General features: G+C 39.6%; 1 protein-coding gene across 1 annotated transcript in view; it reads left to right on the top strand.

The window, feature by feature from the left end:
• The window catches only part of thsd7ba (thrombospondin, type I, domain containing 7Ba), a 197,545-nt gene that overhangs the window by 32,669 nt on the left and 145,879 nt on the right, over positions 1-18,997 (top strand). Inside the window, 2 exon segments of the mRNA XM_082508367.1 lie at positions 9,103-9,438; positions 12,708-12,884. Coding sequence (XP_082364493.1) covers positions 12,725-12,884 — 160 coding nt within the window. The 5' untranslated portion in view covers positions 9,103-9,438; positions 12,708-12,724.

The following is an 18,997-nucleotide window of genomic DNA, read 5'->3' as shown; positions in this document are numbered from 1 at the left end:
ATAACTGACACTAATCACAAACATAAACAATTTAAACATTTGTGTGCGAAAGTATATTTTAAAATGTGTAAATTGTAACGTCTATTGATTTTGAAGAATGCTTAAAGTCTTGAAGCAACAACTGCAAAAACATGATCACAATCACACTCCACTTACTCTTGCAAATGAGATTCGGCTATAGCGAACGCTAAAGTGTGCTTAGGGAGCACAGTAGCCAATCATGTACGAGGGAGAGTTATTCAATGTACACTTTGCAGCCATTACAATCATCTCTGATTATTGTGCATTCTTGTGCAAGTCTACAGCGGGTGAATACAACTCTATCGAACAGCCTCCCACTCGGCAAAGAGCTTCATTGTTATTGCCAAAACAAAGTAGGCACTTATTTCGTTTCATGCTATACCCAACATAAACACCCAAGGAGTGAGTGACAAATTGCCTCTCAAGTCTATGCTTATCAGCCTTGTGTGGCACTAACACTTGCGAGCGACATCAGTTATCCTAATGGTGAGCTGATAGCACTGGCTTTTTTCCAGTGGACATGGCTGCCTGTCAGATCTGAGTCAAACATTTGAAAATAATAGCTTTCTTTTGTTCAGCTACCTGACATTGTGCATGTGGCACCACATTTTACACATCTATTCCTTTCTAGGATTTCTCTGTATTACTTTGAATCTTTTCTTTGTTGGCCTGTAGATAAAAATCAGATGTGTAGGTGCTTAAGCTGAATTAAGAAATTAAGAAATCAGCGAGGGGAAATGCAGCAGCTGTCTCATGGCCAGAGTTCTTCCCTTATATCCAGACTCACAAAGAAAACTGGATCAATATAAGGTTAAGGTTTAATCCCTGGAACACCCGCCAATCAATACAGGAAGTCAGCCATTTGAGTGCCTTTCTTCTGTGTGGAACCATAATTCCCAGTAAGAGACACTGGGCCAGCCTCCCCATCTTCTGCCCTCCTCTTTTCCATCCATGGCTGCGCTTTGATAATCCATACAGCTACAGGCTCAGCATGCTGTCTCTCAAGCAGTCTTTATCTATTGTCCTGAGCCCTTATCTCTTGGCACAGTACTCGTGCCACCTTAAAGCACAAAATGTCAACTTGTTCCCCCTCACATCCCTAAATGTGAACTTTGAGTTCTGACGCAGTTGAGCTTATAGACGACACTTCAAAAACTGTGAGTGTTTGAGTGGTTGTGTCTGCGTGCGTGGAACTGCGCTCACCTAACGACTTTATGTTGTTGAAGATTTACTTTACTTGTGTTTGATGGCAGAGAAATTTGAATATGTTGTGCTCTTGGGCAGGTGCTTTAATGTTTTTTAAAAAACATGAGAAATTAGCTCTGAACGTTTCTAAATGGCAAAACCCATATAATGTGTGTTTTTATTAAGTGTGAAATCATCGTCTTTGTTTCAGTCCCACCCGCAGTTTTGGAGTGATGCACATGACGGCATTAATAAACACAATAATTCATTGCATAAAAATGATCTCATTGTTTCAAATATGTAAATGGCATAGTGTGAGGAAAAAAACATAGTGGCGTGTGACTGGATTATTAGCGCTGTCGTCAGTGTTGATGGGTTTGGAAAGGTCAGTGAACAAAGTGAACATAATGTTCTGACATTTAGATCTGAGAGGGGGAAAGATAATAATAATGTTTTTGATGACTCAAAATACAAAAATTATCCCTTTATACAGGAGCTAAATCCTTGTCTTAGGCTCTGTTTAGGTACTGATACTAATTCCTATTTTTTGTAGTCTTACAGATCTTATTTTGAGCATTTGTAATCTATTTGTCCTTTGACTTGTTCCCAATGACTTATTATGACAGTCTTAAAAATCTTGACTCTGAAAATATCAAATTCAAAGATGAATTTAAAAGCTAAGTTCACCTGCAGTGGAGCAGCTTTCTTCTTTGGCTGATATTGGCCAATTGCAGGATGTACTGAGCATATGACAGAGTATTGTTTGATATATTCATAGACACTAAAACCAGCAAAGCTTGTTTTTTTTTTGTTTTTTTGTTAACTGTTACCACTGATTTAATTTTTGCAAAGAAAATCAAGTCCTGTGTCAAACTACAGGGCAGGGATAGCTCAGTAGGTAAAGTGGTCGCCCCATGATCGGAAGGTCGGCGGTTCGAATCCACTTAACGGCTACCCTGAGGTACCCCTGAGCAAGGTACACACTGCTCCCCGGGCGCCTGCTTAGTGGGCTGCCCACTGCTTCACTGAGTGAATGGGTCAAATGCAGAGAAAAACAAGTAATTTCCCCATGGGGATCAATAAAGTATCCATTATTATTAAACTAGAATGCTACATTTTCGGTTTCCTCTTTCACACAGCGTGCAACCTCTTCTTTCCTCAACACGCTGGAACATTTTGACATTTTTTTACACCACCCCAGATTACCACTTACAAAAAAGAACAGACTTCCCATCATCACCACTTATCACAAGAAGCAGGCTTTTAATTTCACCCATGGTTCCCCTCTTCTCCACATTTTTCCCCTCTGTATAATTGACTTTTTACAGGTTTCAACCATCTCTGGACATCTTCTGCAGGCTAGGCAGGTATCAGCTCCTCCTCTACCTTTACTACATATATACACTTGGACACACACAAACACACACTTGGACACACGCAGATAAATGCACACAGCTCTCAGTACATTAACAGTTATTTTCCAGGGTAACATTTGTGGCTTCAGGGTCCAGGTGTCGCTGCAGCTGCTGACCCATGTTATCAGCCAACCTCAGCAACCAGGCCTCCTCGAAATTAATCCTGACGCCGTCACGCTACTTCTCTTGCTCACACTGATGGCTCCCTTTCTGTGCGACAATCCCCTCCGGATCCTAAGCAGTCGGGACTCAGACACACTCACCTGCATACCCTAGTCCCACGAGATGTGCCTATCAATTGAAAAGGGGAGATGGAGTGACCAGGATTACAGCCACGGCTGAGATAATTATAAGCTTTTTTAATGAAGGGGCGGTGGAGGCTGGGAGGCCAGGTGGAACAGCTGCACAAAACAAATCCGATTATCCAGGAACCGTTTTTTCCTCTTTCAGCTTCAGCATCTATCGCTGCCTTTTGTAGAATATTTCCCTGATCTGCTTCAAACATTTCACACATTGGCTTTTAGAGTTTCTGTTTCTGCACCAAATCCTTATTTATTTGTGCATTTTTTTTGCTCTGTTTTGCACATACTGTCAGCACCTTTAACTTGATTGAGAATGACCTACCTGTAACATGAACCAAATCATAGTTGCCATGCATGAGCGATACCCTCTCAGTAAAGTGTAAATTAACCTTGACAAAAAAATCTCATGCAGCCTTATTCACTTAAAAAAAAAGAAGCAAGTGTTACTTGTGTTATTCAAGTGCGTCAGAAATCCACAGAGGAAGAATAACAAAAACGAGCCTTCCTCCAAAAATAAACGCATAAAGACAGACACGTATTTTATTTCTCTCCTTCCTAAAACAAGTGACACTGCTCATCTGAAAATGTAATTTACACAAGTGGAGGTATCAGTAGTCAGTATGAAAGTTATGTGTGACACTTTTTATGGCAATATCAGTTGTAGGAGAGGTGCGAAATGCAGAAAACGGGTTTAATTTATTTAGACATAAAAGTGCACAAAACCTGATGTAGTTTCACATGTAATGGTTTAAAACCACTTCAGGAGGCCATGTGGACTCCTGAAATGGGAAAGTACAGTGACCAAGCTTGTAATTTAAAACATGTGTTGGTAGGAGTCTCTTCCAAGCGTCATTTGAATGAATAAGTCTTTAGGTTAGTCCAAGCAAAAAGCACTAAAATCCCAAACAAGAGGCAAACTACTTGAGGCAGCTTCTTGAAAACATCCATTAATATATCTCTTATAGAAAGACCCTTGATCAAGGCGAAAATGATTTGGAGAGATGAGCACAGATTCACCAGTGACAGGCTGCACCTGCAACAGACCCCAGGCGTCCTCACTCTTAGAAGCCTGCTTCATAAATGCAATTATTAGACAACTGTTCATAGTAACATGTGAAGAAACGACAGCTTGAGAAATCAGGTTTTTCACATGTTTATTTGTTACCCAATTAAATTAAATTAATATAGCACCAATTCACTGCAACAGTCACCTCAGTCCATCCACCAGGGTGGTATCACCGTTGTATATGAATGAAGTCAGCTGTAATTTGGTGCTTCCTCTTTTTTCTTCTCCCATGCGGTGTCCCCCTTCTGTCATCCTCACGGAAACCCTGAAGTAAAACCCTGACATGCTTCAAAAAGATACTAAAATAAAAAACAAACCTTCATACTGTACATACATACTTCACACCTGTACAGTTAGTATTAACTTCTAGCTCTTGGTAAAACTTGCAAATTCCAAACAAACTTCACTGCAACTCTGTTCGCTCTTTTAAAATGCAACTATAAAAACTTATCAGTGTTGTAGATGTTATGAAGATCATCACGACGTAGAACAGGGAGGTCTTGCAGTACAATGGCGCACTTGTCTGTGAAATCTGGCTTGCAGAACTAAGCAATGAACAAATGGATTACAACATCATGAAACATTCAATAGCACAAAAAACTTCCAAAAACAGTAAAAGAGCCATCTTGTTTGAGCTAACAACTACTGCCTGGAGAAAGGAAAACTCATAGGTTTATTGTAATCAGCAGTAACGAACAAAACTGCTCATAAAATAATGTAAATTTTCAACAATTTAAAATAGCAATTTAAGTTTTACATGAGTTTATACTCACAATCTGCAGGATTTAAGCTCTTAACTTAAATGTTGTTGGGCCATTTCATCCACATCCTAATTTACTTACAATATTACAGAAATAGTTTCAGCCATGCAAGTTCAATATAATAATGGGAGAACAATCTGTGGAGTGAAGTCAGGCTCTTATAGAAACAGTCATGTTCTATACAAATTATACTTAAAATAATTGTCAGATATGATCCTAATCTCTTGACTCGTCTGTGGAGAATTTACATTACAATGCACCATGAATGCGCTTTAGGTGGCGAACTTCAAACAGGCCATTGGGTTTCTAGCTCTCCACATCTGTCCACAATACACAATTATATTTGAAGTTAACGAAGCAATCCCAAATCTGCTGCTCTTCTTCTCCTCCATCTGTTTGGCAGATTCAGCACAGTTTAATGCAGTTTCCTTTCTCCCCATGAAACAATGTCATTGTTTCCTTTGTTGTCACTCAATTTGTTTAACATTGCTCCACAACAATGAGTAAACTGCAACTCAATACAAGCTAGTATATTCTTCATTTCCAAACAAAGGTAAGTAATGTATGTAAGCCACGAAAGCTACTGGAATTAACAGTGTACAGTGAGGCAACTTAAGCTCTTTACAGTGTTTTTGAGGGAGACTTATCTTATTCTTATCAAAAATGTTCGCATCAGTAAAAGGGAAAAAGCTCATTATTTTGCAGCTTTGTTCTGGTTGTGCTAATTTGACATTGTCGAGGTCCTTTTTCATGTCTGCGATGAAATATTTATGGTGTGAAGAAAATATTCTGTAAGAATTATCTGGCTATCAACACAATGCTCTGTGGCTTTGTGTTAGGCATTACATCAATTGGAATAATTTTTTTTTCTAAAGGCCATTGATTCACTTTGAACAAGGAAATCTGTGAACAATTAAAAGGTGTATGAATATCTACCGGTGAAATTTAACAGGTTTTACATGCCTAAAACCACTTTGATGCCCAAAGGTGTCCTTTTACCTTCAGCAGTAGAATACATCAGACAGTTTTCCAAATGAATTTCTGTCAATTTTTTTTGGATGAACATTAGAGGCACAGTAATTATTATTTTCTGTCAGAGGTTTGATTTTGATCAGTATAGCAGAGGAGTTTGTATGTTCAGACAGCTGTGGGCTACAGCTTTGCCTAGTTTAATTGTTCCTTTCATCAGATACAGAAATATAGAAACATTGATGAACTAAAATCTTCACATTAAGGCTCAATTTAAAAATAGACTTCACCAAACACCAAAACTCCCCCTAAAATACTTCCCCAAACAAAACAAGACTGGCAAAAAGATATCCTCTCTGTATGAGAGTATGTCTGATGTCCTATTACATGTGACATAACTCATTTGATTAAGAGATTCTCTGCAGCTTGTGCATATTTAAATATCACATGGAGCATTTTTTGTCTGATCACATTTACTTTGTCATTTATCTTCCAGGCATTCACTGAATTTCCAGCCCAGCTCAAAGTAATTTTTTTTAAATAACCATACAGAAACTGAGAAAAACAATCAACACATTGTGATAAAAAAAAGACCCGAAAAATCAACGAATAGATCAGAATTAAGATGGGTGGTATTGTATAGCTCATCTTTATTTGGTGACACTTATGGGCGTGGCTTATTTATATATGTATTTTTTCTCCTGTTATCAGTACTGTGACCCCCGTTGGCTGGCTTAACTGGCCATACCACTGCATCTATAGCTCATGGAGGCAGGGAAAAAGAGCCATAGTAAGTTTGGTGCCACAGTGATAAACATGCAGCTGATTGAGTTCACAACCCTGGCTTCAGGAGCAGCTGCTTGGGCTGCCAGACTGTTTGAGGTGCTGGCAGAATTGAGATACCTCTCTCTTTCAGATACTGCCACATACAACATCTTAACAGTCTGGGACTGAATTCATGTACGCATTGCATAATATACTGTCTGTTTTAGTGAAGTGATTAGTGACTCTGCAGTGCAGCTGTCTCTGATGTTTGTCTGCCAAGGTACCGAGCTGGGAACTGGTTTATGATATGGTGAAAAGCTTGGGTCTGTGGATGCTGCCAAGCCTGTTTATTAAATGCGGAGCTTCTTTTGAGATGCAGAATTTAATTTATTCAATGTTTGGATTAAAGTCTTATCTCTAAAATGTAACAGCAACTAGAAATCATTTAGCAGATGGCAATACACAAGGAATGGCCAAGTTCAGTGTATCAGCTGATGTTTTTGGAGCACACATTAGACATTTATTTTGTTTTATATATATCTGTCCTAAGTTTATATTGGCAAAATATCAAGGTCTTGACTTCCACCAGTGAGGCAGGTAGCTGAGGAGGGATTCCAGTTTTACAGTTTTTATAGTAATAGTACATTTACAGTATTAATAGTACTTATTAGCAGTTTTTGGAAAAGCTATGAAAGACGATAGAAATCATTACTTTTTCTTTCTATTCTCTTTTTTATTGAGTTTTTGTGAACCTCTGCAAACAACAAAACCACCAGAATACTGTACAAGGGATGGACATTTTAGACAACCTTAATGTCATTTACAGACCTCAATTTCAAGAAACACACTTGCACACATTGCAGAGCAAACATTCTGCCTTGTCAAGAGAGCTTTTAGCTGTGGGACTGGAGTATAGTGCCAAGCCAGGCGAGGTAAGCTCCTGAAGGGGGGTGAAAAGCATAAGGCAGGTTTAAGGTTGGAGGCAATTGTTGTCAGGAGAGAGGATGGCAAACACTTCTGCCTTTGAGCTTAACTTAAAGGTAGAAGATGTTAAGCAGAGAAAGCTGAAGAGACTGCACTGACCCAGTGTCAAATAGATGTGGTGGCTTAGGGTAATACATAATCTAGAGTTTGAACTACTACACTTATTTAAGCTAAAGCAGATACTAATTTATTTTAATCACCCAGTTTAATTACTCTTTGTAATTGCTAAATGTGAAATGAGGTAATCAGAATTCATTCATGTGTGATGTAAATGTGTATATTAAATTAGATGCCATTCTGTCAAAATGTTGATGAGATATTTCAATGAAACACTAAATTTTCACCCCACTGTGGTGCTAGATAAGGAGTCACCAAGATTAATCACCTGAGGACTCTGCATCAAGTTTGTGGGAGGTGTTTGAGCAGACTAATTGTTATTTTTCAGTCTAGACTAAAGTGGTGGAATCACTGGTTAACAGACTGGCAGTGACATCCCTTAAGCTGCATTGGCAAAAACAAAAGTGGTCGATTTAAAGCTCCCAGGATTGTACGAAGTGCCGTATTGTCCATCTTAAGGTTACTGCTGTGATTTAAAGCACACAAAAATACTTATTTCATTATCAACTAAAGGCAGAAATTCACAAGCGGTAAGAAAATGTCGCACATGCACCTTGACTCTAATAAACAACAGACTGAATAAAAAATGAATGAACTGTGTGTACATACTTGAAATTGAAATGTTTGCAATTGATTTTTCTCTGTCTACCAGGAGTACCTTTCTTCCACCCTATTTGTTGGCTTTTATTAAGTTAGTTGCCCGCTGGAGGAGGAGTGCAGCTGCAGAGACAAGCTCATTTGAGCCACAATGGAATGGCAGGGCAAAGCACTTAAAGGCCTTGGGAAATCAGGTCATTATGAGCCGTGGTTTTCAGGAGTATGACCAGAAAGGTCAATAAGAGAGCATGGAAGCACTGAGACAAAGTCAGAAGGCGTTAATAGGACTCAATTTCCATCTGGGTGAGCTCTCAGGAAGATCTTGGCTAGAGGGTTGACAGGTTGTCATTGAATATTATGGGAAGCAACTTCAACTCCTCAATTGTCATTGTCTTACATGCCCCCTGGAGACTGAGGGATAGACAAATAATCACTGCAAACCTTGCAGATTTATGCAAAATTTGTCGACAGCAAACTCACCTGCTGCTATAATGCACAACTTGCCCTTCGCCTTTTTAACAGCAGTACGTCTGAAAACTGGAAACATAATAATCCTTTTTTCTTATGCACAGAAACTTTCTCGGGGATCTTTGCACTGAGATGAAGAGTAGAGCGAATAAGAAAGAACAGATGAGTGGATTATAAATCACAGCAAAGTCCTACCTCTGGACCAGTATTTGCTGATCGTGTGTAAAAAAAGACATTGCATTCATGTCATGCATCTCTGTAGAGCTTCCCTGCATTTTCACACTGTTATTCATTACTTCTTGCCTTTTGCAGCTCACTAGCTATCAACTGTGTATCATGTGAAACATAAATAATAAAATGTCATTGCATGAGGCGTCAGATTTTTGCACTGTAGTTGAAAGATGTGAACATCATTGCCTCTTTTTTTCCTTGTCTGTTTTTGTCTTCCTCAGATTCCTTACAGTAGCTCGGGCTGCCTTGTGCCAACCAGAGTAGGAACATCAGTGGGTGAGTGCTTGACAGAGCCAGCACCGGGGAGTTAATACCAGTCACTGCTGGAGGTGTGACACAGTCCCAGCCCACAACACATTGATTCACACAGGATTAAGCCACTGCATGATGCTTCAGGTTGAAGGCCTGGTGCAGGTGATTTACTCTCCCCGTCAAACTTAACATCTTTGGACCATCCTCTGCCCTGTTCCTGCTTTCGGTGGGACTACTAAAAAAAAGCATCTGCTACTGTAACAACCAGATCACCGAAAGGGATGACTGGCAGTCATCTTGCTCAGGTACATTTTACATCATGTGCATGGTGTCCAATTAAGAGTGCAGCTGTTTATGAATTTAGTTATCCAAATGTGCGTTTTCTTTATTTTAAGGGTGGAAAAAATATTTTTTTCAGAATTTATGATCAGATTGAGACTAATGCTCAACTGTCAAGATGCTGACTCCCAAGATTCCATCAAAATTGAACTGAATTCCACTCATTTTGAGCTATATATCTGTGCTCTTTTGTTTTACAGCTGCAATGAAAATACAAAAGAAGCTAAACATTCTGGAAATGACAAACACGTTTTATATAATGAGCTGTCACCATCCATTCAGGCAGCATAATAGTGGCACTGTCTTTGTTACTGTTCTAAATAGACTAAAACTCCTGGTGTCAAAGGAATTAAAGAATCAAATGTAGTGCAATACTCTTTAAATACCAATCTATACAGAAACAGAAGAAACCGACTGCTAAAATAAGCCTCGGATCAAAGGAATACAAAAAAATGTGTTGTGCATTTGTGATTCTTTCAATGCTGTCATGGTCATTCCTGCCAAGGAAAACATCTGCAAAAATCAGCTCCTTTGGATGTAGATGGATTTCTGTTTTCATATTGCCAACCCCAATCAAAAACAATTACATGCGCTACAATGTGGAAAAAATACTCGCAGCTGTGTTAACCTGAATCCACTTGATGCAACACACAAAGAATGGCGCAGCGATATAGATGGGAGTTTAAGCTTAGAATCTGAAGCGGGAATGAGCTGGTTGGCTACATAATTATGTGGAAATCCAGAGAAGAGGGTGGCATCTCTGGTAAACAGACTGGGATCAAATGCCTTTGTTTTCACTCCAGACAGAACAGGGTGTTTGGCTTATTTAAAGAGAGGCTGGAGGATCGCATGGTGATTGTTCAGAGCCTTGGCATACCAAATTAGCTTTTGCCATTCATTTGGAAACATCTAATCAAACATTAATTATTGTGACCACCTGTGAAAGGGAGGGGTGTAGAGTGTTGCTCATCTGCTCCCTTATGCTAGCTGCAGGGTTTTTCTCGCTGAATTCAATGAGTGAGCCCCAAACAAGGACCACAGGAGACAGAGGAGCAGATTGCATTCCATCAGATCGTGGAGTATCTAATAAGACTCACACCAGCATCTGAGCCATGCTGCTGTTTGCCAGGTTTTCTACGGCCACTGAGAGCCTAGCATGATTCCTTTGACCCAGATATTTAGCAGCTTAAGAGCTTTTCTTTTTTAAGATTTTCAGGATAGCCTGTATTACTCACCCATTCTGAGATGCGCTGGCTGGATGAGCACAATTGCTGCTGAATCTCGCAAAGATATCTTACAATAGAGTAATCTCGATTGTCTACCTTTTTGTACTTTGAAAAACAAAACTGGCATGCCTTGGGGTCATGCTTGTTTCCATTGCTTGTTTGTGTTCAAGACCATGTTTTCCAATCAGTTGTGACATGGTCTGTCAGCCCAAGAAGAGTGCTGCTTGTCCTGTGCATAGTCAAATAAGAGTGGCTGGAGGGTGCGTGTAATATAGGTGCAGTCAGGTATGGCTTCCAGAGCAGTGCAGCCCAAGAGAATGGCTAGTAATCAGCAACCAGAGGTATCTAATTGGCATATGGCTATGTGAGTGCCAGACTGGTCTGCTCACTCATCCAAGTAGAATACATCTTCTAGCCATCAAAAAATGTGAGACAAAGGCAGTTCTAATAAAAATTGTGAATACATTATCTTCAGAGTGGATGAGTTATTTAAAGGAGAAAGTGGAAGAGATGGAGAGGGAGACAGAGCGGGAGTGAAAAAGAGCACTCGCTGTTCTTTGCCTGACAGAACCCCATGAGGCAAATTGGTATTGAGAATAGATACAAACAATAGTTATGTGTTGAATTGCCAAACCCTTGGGCCTGAAGCCCCCCAACACACACAAAAAAGAGCAAACCATTTTGACTATAGAATAACACATCAAAGCCAGAGGAGAATTGGACAGTCCATCAAAAACTGTGCATCTGGCAGCCCACTTCTGGGCACCAAGCCATCTCCATCCAAGCATTTCTTTCTCATTAAACAAATTTTACCCCCACCAAAACATAGCTAAAGCAGCAAAGTCAAAATCTAATTTCCCTGAATGAAATCAAGCAAAAATAATTCAGCTGCCAGCGCTTTCACAGGCACGCCATGTGTAAATAATCTTAAATCTCAAATGGCTGCTGCCTCTCAGAAGTTAATCTACCATTAGATACTCTCTATGATACTTACTATCGTATACTATCGGGACAAAATGTAGAAAAGCCTCTCTGTTGTATTGATGTGGAATGTCAAAAGAAAAATTAAAAACTTGTCCTGTACAGAATCAGTAGATTAGAAAATGCTTACCACAGTCACACAGATTACATCTAATTCATGACAGATGTGACTTTGAAATAAAATAAACTCTCAGTGATGTTAGTATTGGATGTGTGGATCACCAGCTTAATACCTCGGCTTGCATAAACATAAAATGTTTTGCTATTCTTTATGTGCTGCAAATTCCCACGGTGCCTAAATCAGCTGTATTTGATATTAAGACCAATTTTTTGCTAAACCTATGCAGCAGAAATTGCTTTTGTCTCATGTTTTATGATTACAGAATGTCAAAAAACTGCAGGGGAGCTCAGTGGGACGATAAGTCAATAATAACAAATCTCTCAATACCCAAGTGCCACAGTGTAGCAAAAATTGTTTTTGGAAAATGAATCACTGCAGTCATGAACACCAGTCTTTCAAAGCATAAGGTGTTACAGATTTAATTTCATATTCATTAATTTTGCTGTTGGTGCAACACAATTAGAGGCCTAGTGAATCCAGGACTAATCCTTAACACTCCTAGGACACGAATCACAGTAGCAGGAGATAGGAATAAATGAGCTGCAATAAAAAGGTACTAATACCCTGTATTACTCCAAGCTTAGAGCCTCGCCTTCCATCAGTGCTTGTTTCCACACCTCCTTTGGGACGCTGAGATACTCTTGCCACTCTGTCTAATTATTTTTGATCTATGTAGGTGGAGAAGAAGCCATAGTATCCCACAACTATCAACTACAACAGCAAAGCTGTTTTACAAGTCAAATCTTATCCATCCGGCACTATGATCCATGTGTGAAAAAGTCTGATGGACTTGGAAAGTGACACCTAATATTACATTTCTGGGCTGGAGGATTCAGTGGGAAGGTGGTCAAGGTTTCTGATCATATTTATGAATGAGCTGATGATGAATTTCATTTTCCTCCCACAGGAGTAAGAGAGGAAGCAATGGGCTGGACTATGACTCTAAAAGATGACTTTGGGGTCATTGCCTGGACACGGCAAGCTGGGAGCTACCTAAGCCTCTTCCTCCTCTTGTCTCTCTTTTCCATATCTGTCCGTTTAGACAACGTGTATCCTAGAGACCACCATTTTTCATGGAAAGCAGGTAAAATATTTATTCTATCTTATTACAAGTGCATTAATAAAGGTCCTGTTTTGACTTATATTTAAATTAAGATATGCAATCCACCTGCTTGCATGTAAAACAACATAATTTTGTTCTTAATGGTAATTTAAAAAGTCAAATCTCTTTGAACCTGTTGAGGATCATGGCGATAAGATACGCAGCACGTGGAAGCACACATTTGCACACATGCATTTTCAGTGAAACCAGTTTTGTGGGGAAAATATTCCTTCTTTTTTTGACACACATTGGACTGCAGTTGGACATCATCAAGCCTTCAGGCTCAAGTGCCTGGGGTGAAGAGAATAATAATGCTTTTTTTTTTTTTTCTTCTTGTAGAGTATTCACTCACAGCCCCAAAATGACAAGGACAGCTACAGTTGTTACAGCAGAGTGGCATGGTTATTAAGATATTGAGGCATATGAAATAGTCTTCCTGGCATGCTTAGTGAATTTATGGCCCCAGTTATATATAGTACACATTGTTGTAATGGAAAACATGCTGCGTATTGAGCTGTACAAATCCCTTATTCAAACACATTCACATGCACTCACACCTAAAATGTGTTTTACATCTCCTGTGTGTTATTTATGCATCCATTTGGTAATTTCCATGCAAATTATTAACATTTTTGTAAATTAATCACCTTTTGGAAACCTGTACTGTAAGCTGATGTCATTCTTTTTTAACAAGAATTTTGAGGCAAACTCAGAATTCATCCTTTGTTCGCTTCACCAATTCAATTGAAAATGCATTTGCAAAGCAGCTTGAGGAGGAAAATTTGGCCTTCCCACACAAAAGCCCCACTTGCTGTGCGATTAGCACTTTCATTTCTCACTCTGTGGTTGGGTAATGACACTGCCCAAGTGATAAAGAGATTGATTAATTTCACTTGAAAGAGCTTATGTTCAAAACGGATGTAACCGGAACACCAAGTGTGAGGATTTGACATCCTTTCAGAGCTAAGATGGCTTATAAGTTGTTTCTTAAATGGAAATGAAAATCAATTTACAAAGAAGAAAGGGAATCTCAAACTTAACATACCTCACCTCTGAATAAATCCTCCTAATGTCTGTTTGACTGCAGGAAAACTGTTCGTCTCAAACTGCTGTTATCACAATGCTTTGATTTGAACTGCGGAACGACACAAACTCGAGTCGCACAAACACAGATTGAACACTTACTGTATTCGCATTGTATTGTGCTGATGAATGTCATTGATGTGAGCCACATATTTGTCTTAATGTCGGCAGCGGCTCCAAGCTTAATGTCTTAACTCAGACTATTAGGTTCATGTTGGCAAATATTGACAGGAACCATTTGAATACTTAATTTAGCTGACAGGCAAATCTTTTTCTTTAGGAATTGTCATTGTAGCAAAGATCTGTTCTCAATTAGCACAGCCACCCTTTTGTATGTCTGGCGTGTCTATCTAGGCCAGCAGCATTGTGGGGTAAGTCTTTTGTGTGAGCCAGTTCCCAGAGCTGTGGCTAAGCTGCGAGTCTCAGGCTGAAACAGGGAGCTGGAGCTATTTAAGCTTGACCTTCATCAGTGTCTTGAAGAACAAAATAGAACAGTGAGACACTGCTGCTAATGGCATTATTATTTCACCCTTAAAATAAATTGCTAAAAGAAATTCCCTTTAACATCTATAGATAACTTTCCTGGCAGTCAGTGCCACATTTCCAGGGTCATAGTCCTGTTTGCATCAGAATGCAGATATCGTGAGTGGAGCATTTTAAGTAGGATTTATTTAAGCATCTGCTTTTAAACATGCCACTGTGCTCATCCGGTGTCAGCTTTAGTCTACTGCAGTAAGTAAGGGCTTCTTTTCCAAGTTTTCAGTTGTCATCACTGAGATTAACGTAACTGTTCCAAAGAGGGTCTAAGGTGTTGGGATTTAGCTCTCAAAATGTATTTGTCTTTTTTTTTATAGTAAAGAAACAAGAAAACAGTCTTCCTGGGTACGTGTTAGCGTTCATCCCAAATGATTTCTATTATACATCAAAGCTTGTTTATTTTCTTTCTAAAAAACAAAAATAAAACGACACCCTCATTTAAGTTTTCATTTTCCTTCTTTGACTTGAGGACCAAGCTAGTTCAGGAAATTGATATGTCTTTAAATCCCAGAAGAAGAAGACAACATTGGTATTCTGGGGCGATCGTGGCTCAAGAGTTGGGAGTTCGCCTTGTAATTGGAAGGTTGCCGGTTCGAACCCCGGCTTGGACAGTCTCGGTCGTTGTGTCCTTGGGCGAGACACTTCACCCGTTGCCTACTGGTGGTGGTCAGAGGGCCCGGTGGCGCCAGTGTCCGGCAGCCTCGCCTCTGCCAGTGCGCCCCAGGGTGGCTGTGGCTACAATGTAGCTTGCCATCACCAGTGTGTGAATGTGTGTGTGGATGACTGGTTGTGTAAAGCGCTTTGGGATCCTTAGGGACTAGAAAAGCGCTATACAAATACAGGCCATTTACCATTCTGATGTATTTTAACAGTACACTGGAGACTGCATTTTCTATTTTTTAACTAATATTATTTCCCTATTTACACCTCTTAGTTCTTCCTCCTTTTTTTATTACACAAAATATTATTTTATTATATTGTTGGCTGGAGTCTGCTGAAAAACTCCAGGATGTAATCTACTCTTCATCTAAATTATGTGGGAACCTTCAGCAGGAAGATTCAGCTGAAGGGCAATGATTTTCAAAAGATTGAGAAATCAATAAAGGTTTTCCTTAATGAGAGATATCTCAGCCGCTCCTGGATTATTTAAAGGACTTACGGGGCTGAAGCCCCAGGATCCAGTCTGTAAATCATCTTAAATTGGTTCAGCTTAAAAGCGTAAGAGTCCCTGCTGCTTTAAAAATGTGACTTAATTGAACTTGGGTAGAATAATTTTTTAAAAAACAATGTGAGCTAACAGAACTTGGAGAATCACATTAAAGAAACCTAAGAGATTCAGTTGGCATTGTTTTCAAATGTCTGTTTTCTTCAAGCTCCCAAAAAACAAAGGATGATGGGGAGACTTTCAGGTGCACATTGTTTTAAAGTCAAAAGACTTTAAAAGAAGAAAAGTTCTAAAGTTGTGTAAGAATAACAAATCCAAACTCCTCCAAAAACAGCACAGATGTATTTAAAATTCAACTTGAAATCAACAGTACATAATCACCTTAGTTGATCCCACTTAATTCCCGTATAAATATAGGGACCCGATGGATTTGCTGACGAGCTATGGTTAAAACAATCATTACAGCGCTGCATATGTGAGATGTTTGACTGTAAGAAAAAATAAACTCTATATGTGCTTTGATACAGTCAGGCAACATTTACATTTCATTTCAGGGTCTGAGTGTATTTATTTGCAATTTCACCACACTGTTGCACCATCAAAGCTGAAATCAAACATCACTGCTGCACAGAGCTTCTGTTGTTTCTCAAAAATAAGCTCAAAGGAGGCAGTGTGCAAGGATCAAATCTTTGGGGATTCACTTTTAACCAAATGGCACTGAATAATTTACAGAGGTCTTTTTTTGATTTACCGTGGCAAAGAAAACACGAAAACACACACACACACACACACACACACACACACACACACACACACTAGGCAAATGTATTTTGAAGCAGTTAACATCAGTTGATAAGATGTTGCAATTCAACAGTATCAGGTTACACTCAGTTGCAGTAGTTTTCTTTTGCAGACACGAACAAATCAACCTGTTAGTTATTACTTCTATAGTCAGTCCTATGGCGTGTAGGTGTCACGGCTGCCGAGGCGAGCCGTGTGGAGTTAGAAGAAGGACCCAAGATGCAGGCAGTGGATGAGATGCTGGTGAGTTTATTTACACAGTGGTGAGAAGGCAAAACAGGCAAGAGGGAAGACAAAACTAAAGACCTGAACTGGGAAAGCTAAATGACAAACCTGAGATGAAACAAAAAGGGACGAGAGGCAGAGAGCCGAGCAGGACACCAAGGAACACAGACTGACGCGGAGTTACACAGACGAACCGGCAACAGGCAGGAGAACACACAGGGCTTAAATACACACACCAGTAATCAGGGGATGAGAGACAGGAGGGCAACACAGCTGGGAGAAATCTGGGCTGACGGGACAGGGGAAACGTAAACTGATCACACTCACATACGACACGGACCTTCACAATAAAACAGGAAATTCAGACACATGGAACCAGACAAGACATTGAACTAAACAGACAGATTCACAAACAGATGGGGAGACACCATAGACAGACAGATACAGACGCAGACTCAGAGGCAGATCGAAAATAACACAGAACTTAAACAATCATCATCTAGAAAATGATAACAAACTAAAAGCGCTGGGTCACCGACCCAGGACCATGACAGTAGGTAGTTAAATTGTTTTCCTTTTTTTTACTGGGCATCAAAAGTTGGCCTGATAAGGGGGACATTCAAGAGTGCATCATAAATATGCACAGTAATTATTATGCGCAGTACTAGCTAGAGATGTGCTCATTTGAAGTTTTGTAAGTAGCAACAGGGAATAACACAAACAGTAGATACTCTGGTGTGACCAGTAGCACTGATTCAAAAGGACCTTGACAAAGAAGATAAGTTGAAAATGACAAATTACGTGCTCAAAAGGAAAAAAGAAAAGCTTTTTGGAAATCAGAGAATCTATTCACAAGCACCCACTGCAACCTGATTACTCACAGAAGATGAATCCAAATAGTCCACAACCCATTTGGAGTGCATGATTTCAGCCATTCCACCTTGAACACACAGTTATTTATACTTCAAAATATCTAGATACATCTATGAAAGCCGTTATTGTATTTCATCTAGGTATGCTGCTAGGCTCCAGTATTCTGTGACGGTTTTGGGGTTTTAGCCTCGCTAAGTAGCTCAAAAAATATGTTTTTCAAAAATGGGATCAAAACTGGAAATGTCACTCTCACATTAAACATTAATAAACACACAATAGCACAGACTAACCATCCTAAGAAAAGGCAGGATGCTGCTTTTAGCATAAGGCAATTTAACCCCCTTCAAATGAATATTAGAGAGACTGATAACAACATGAAAAAAACCTCACTTCTAAGCAATATTGATCTTTTTCTACCACACTAATTTGTTTTAGGGTGGAAAAAGCATTATAGGAGGCTGCTGAACTGAAAGCTCCAACAGGAGGTCGAGTGTAGTAGCCAACACCAGGCAATCTTATATGTTTGCAAACAACAAAGCAAAACCACTCACCCATTAGTGCATTATCCATGCTACATAAATATCATGTTGCGCTTATTACTCACAAATGATCAGCTTCACTACCAAAGCTGACAGGGATGTAATTAGATTTTATGTATTTCTAATCAGCATTAGAAATAATAATGGTCATTTGTTCCCTAAAACCTAAAATCGTGGCTCATCTGGAGGAGGTCAAGTCTCTTTTGCAAACACAGCTTCCTAATTCAATAAAACAGATCATTTCCCCGCGAGTCAAGTGATAACATGAGTTAGTAATGCTGTTAAATTACACTTGTTTTTTTCAGCTAAACAATAAGAGTTGAAGGACTGCTCTCAAACAAAATTACATGAAGTTGAAAATATATAATGCATACTTTTACCAACACCATGTTATACAAACTTTTATTTTACGTTGGCTCCTTTGTTGTTTAATACTGTTGTTAATTATGTCACAAATGACTCTGCACCTGACGAGCAGCCAATCCACAGTACACTGAACTCCTGTGGGTGGATGGCAGACCCATTAGCACTTTTAGGTTATGCCTGACTGGGTCCAATGTGTTAAAGCTACCAGACCTGGATCTAGAGTGACAACCTGGTAACCCTGTCCCAGGCCCATGCCACTTGATCGCTTGATCTCCATGTCGGCATAGAGGTCAATCAATCTTATTCTGTTTCTTCACCCAAGACCACTTAACCCCACCAGTGACAAACATAAACATACAACCCACTCCATCATGACAAGTTGTCAATTTCTGGAGAAGAGTTAAGTGGTTTGGGCATCTGAAGAGTATGCCTCCGTGATGCCCCCTAGGCAAGGTGTTTCAGGCGTGTGGTACTGGGAGAAGGCCCTGGGGCCGACCCAGGACACA

This window comes from Aulonocara stuartgranti (assembly GCF_965226115.1).
Source record: "Aulonocara stuartgranti genome assembly, chromosome: 16".
Classification (NCBI taxonomy): domain Eukaryota; kingdom Metazoa; phylum Chordata; class Actinopteri; order Cichliformes; family Cichlidae; genus Aulonocara; species Aulonocara stuartgranti.
Note: the sequence above shows the minus strand (reverse complement) of the source record. Positions and strands in the feature narration are given on the sequence as shown.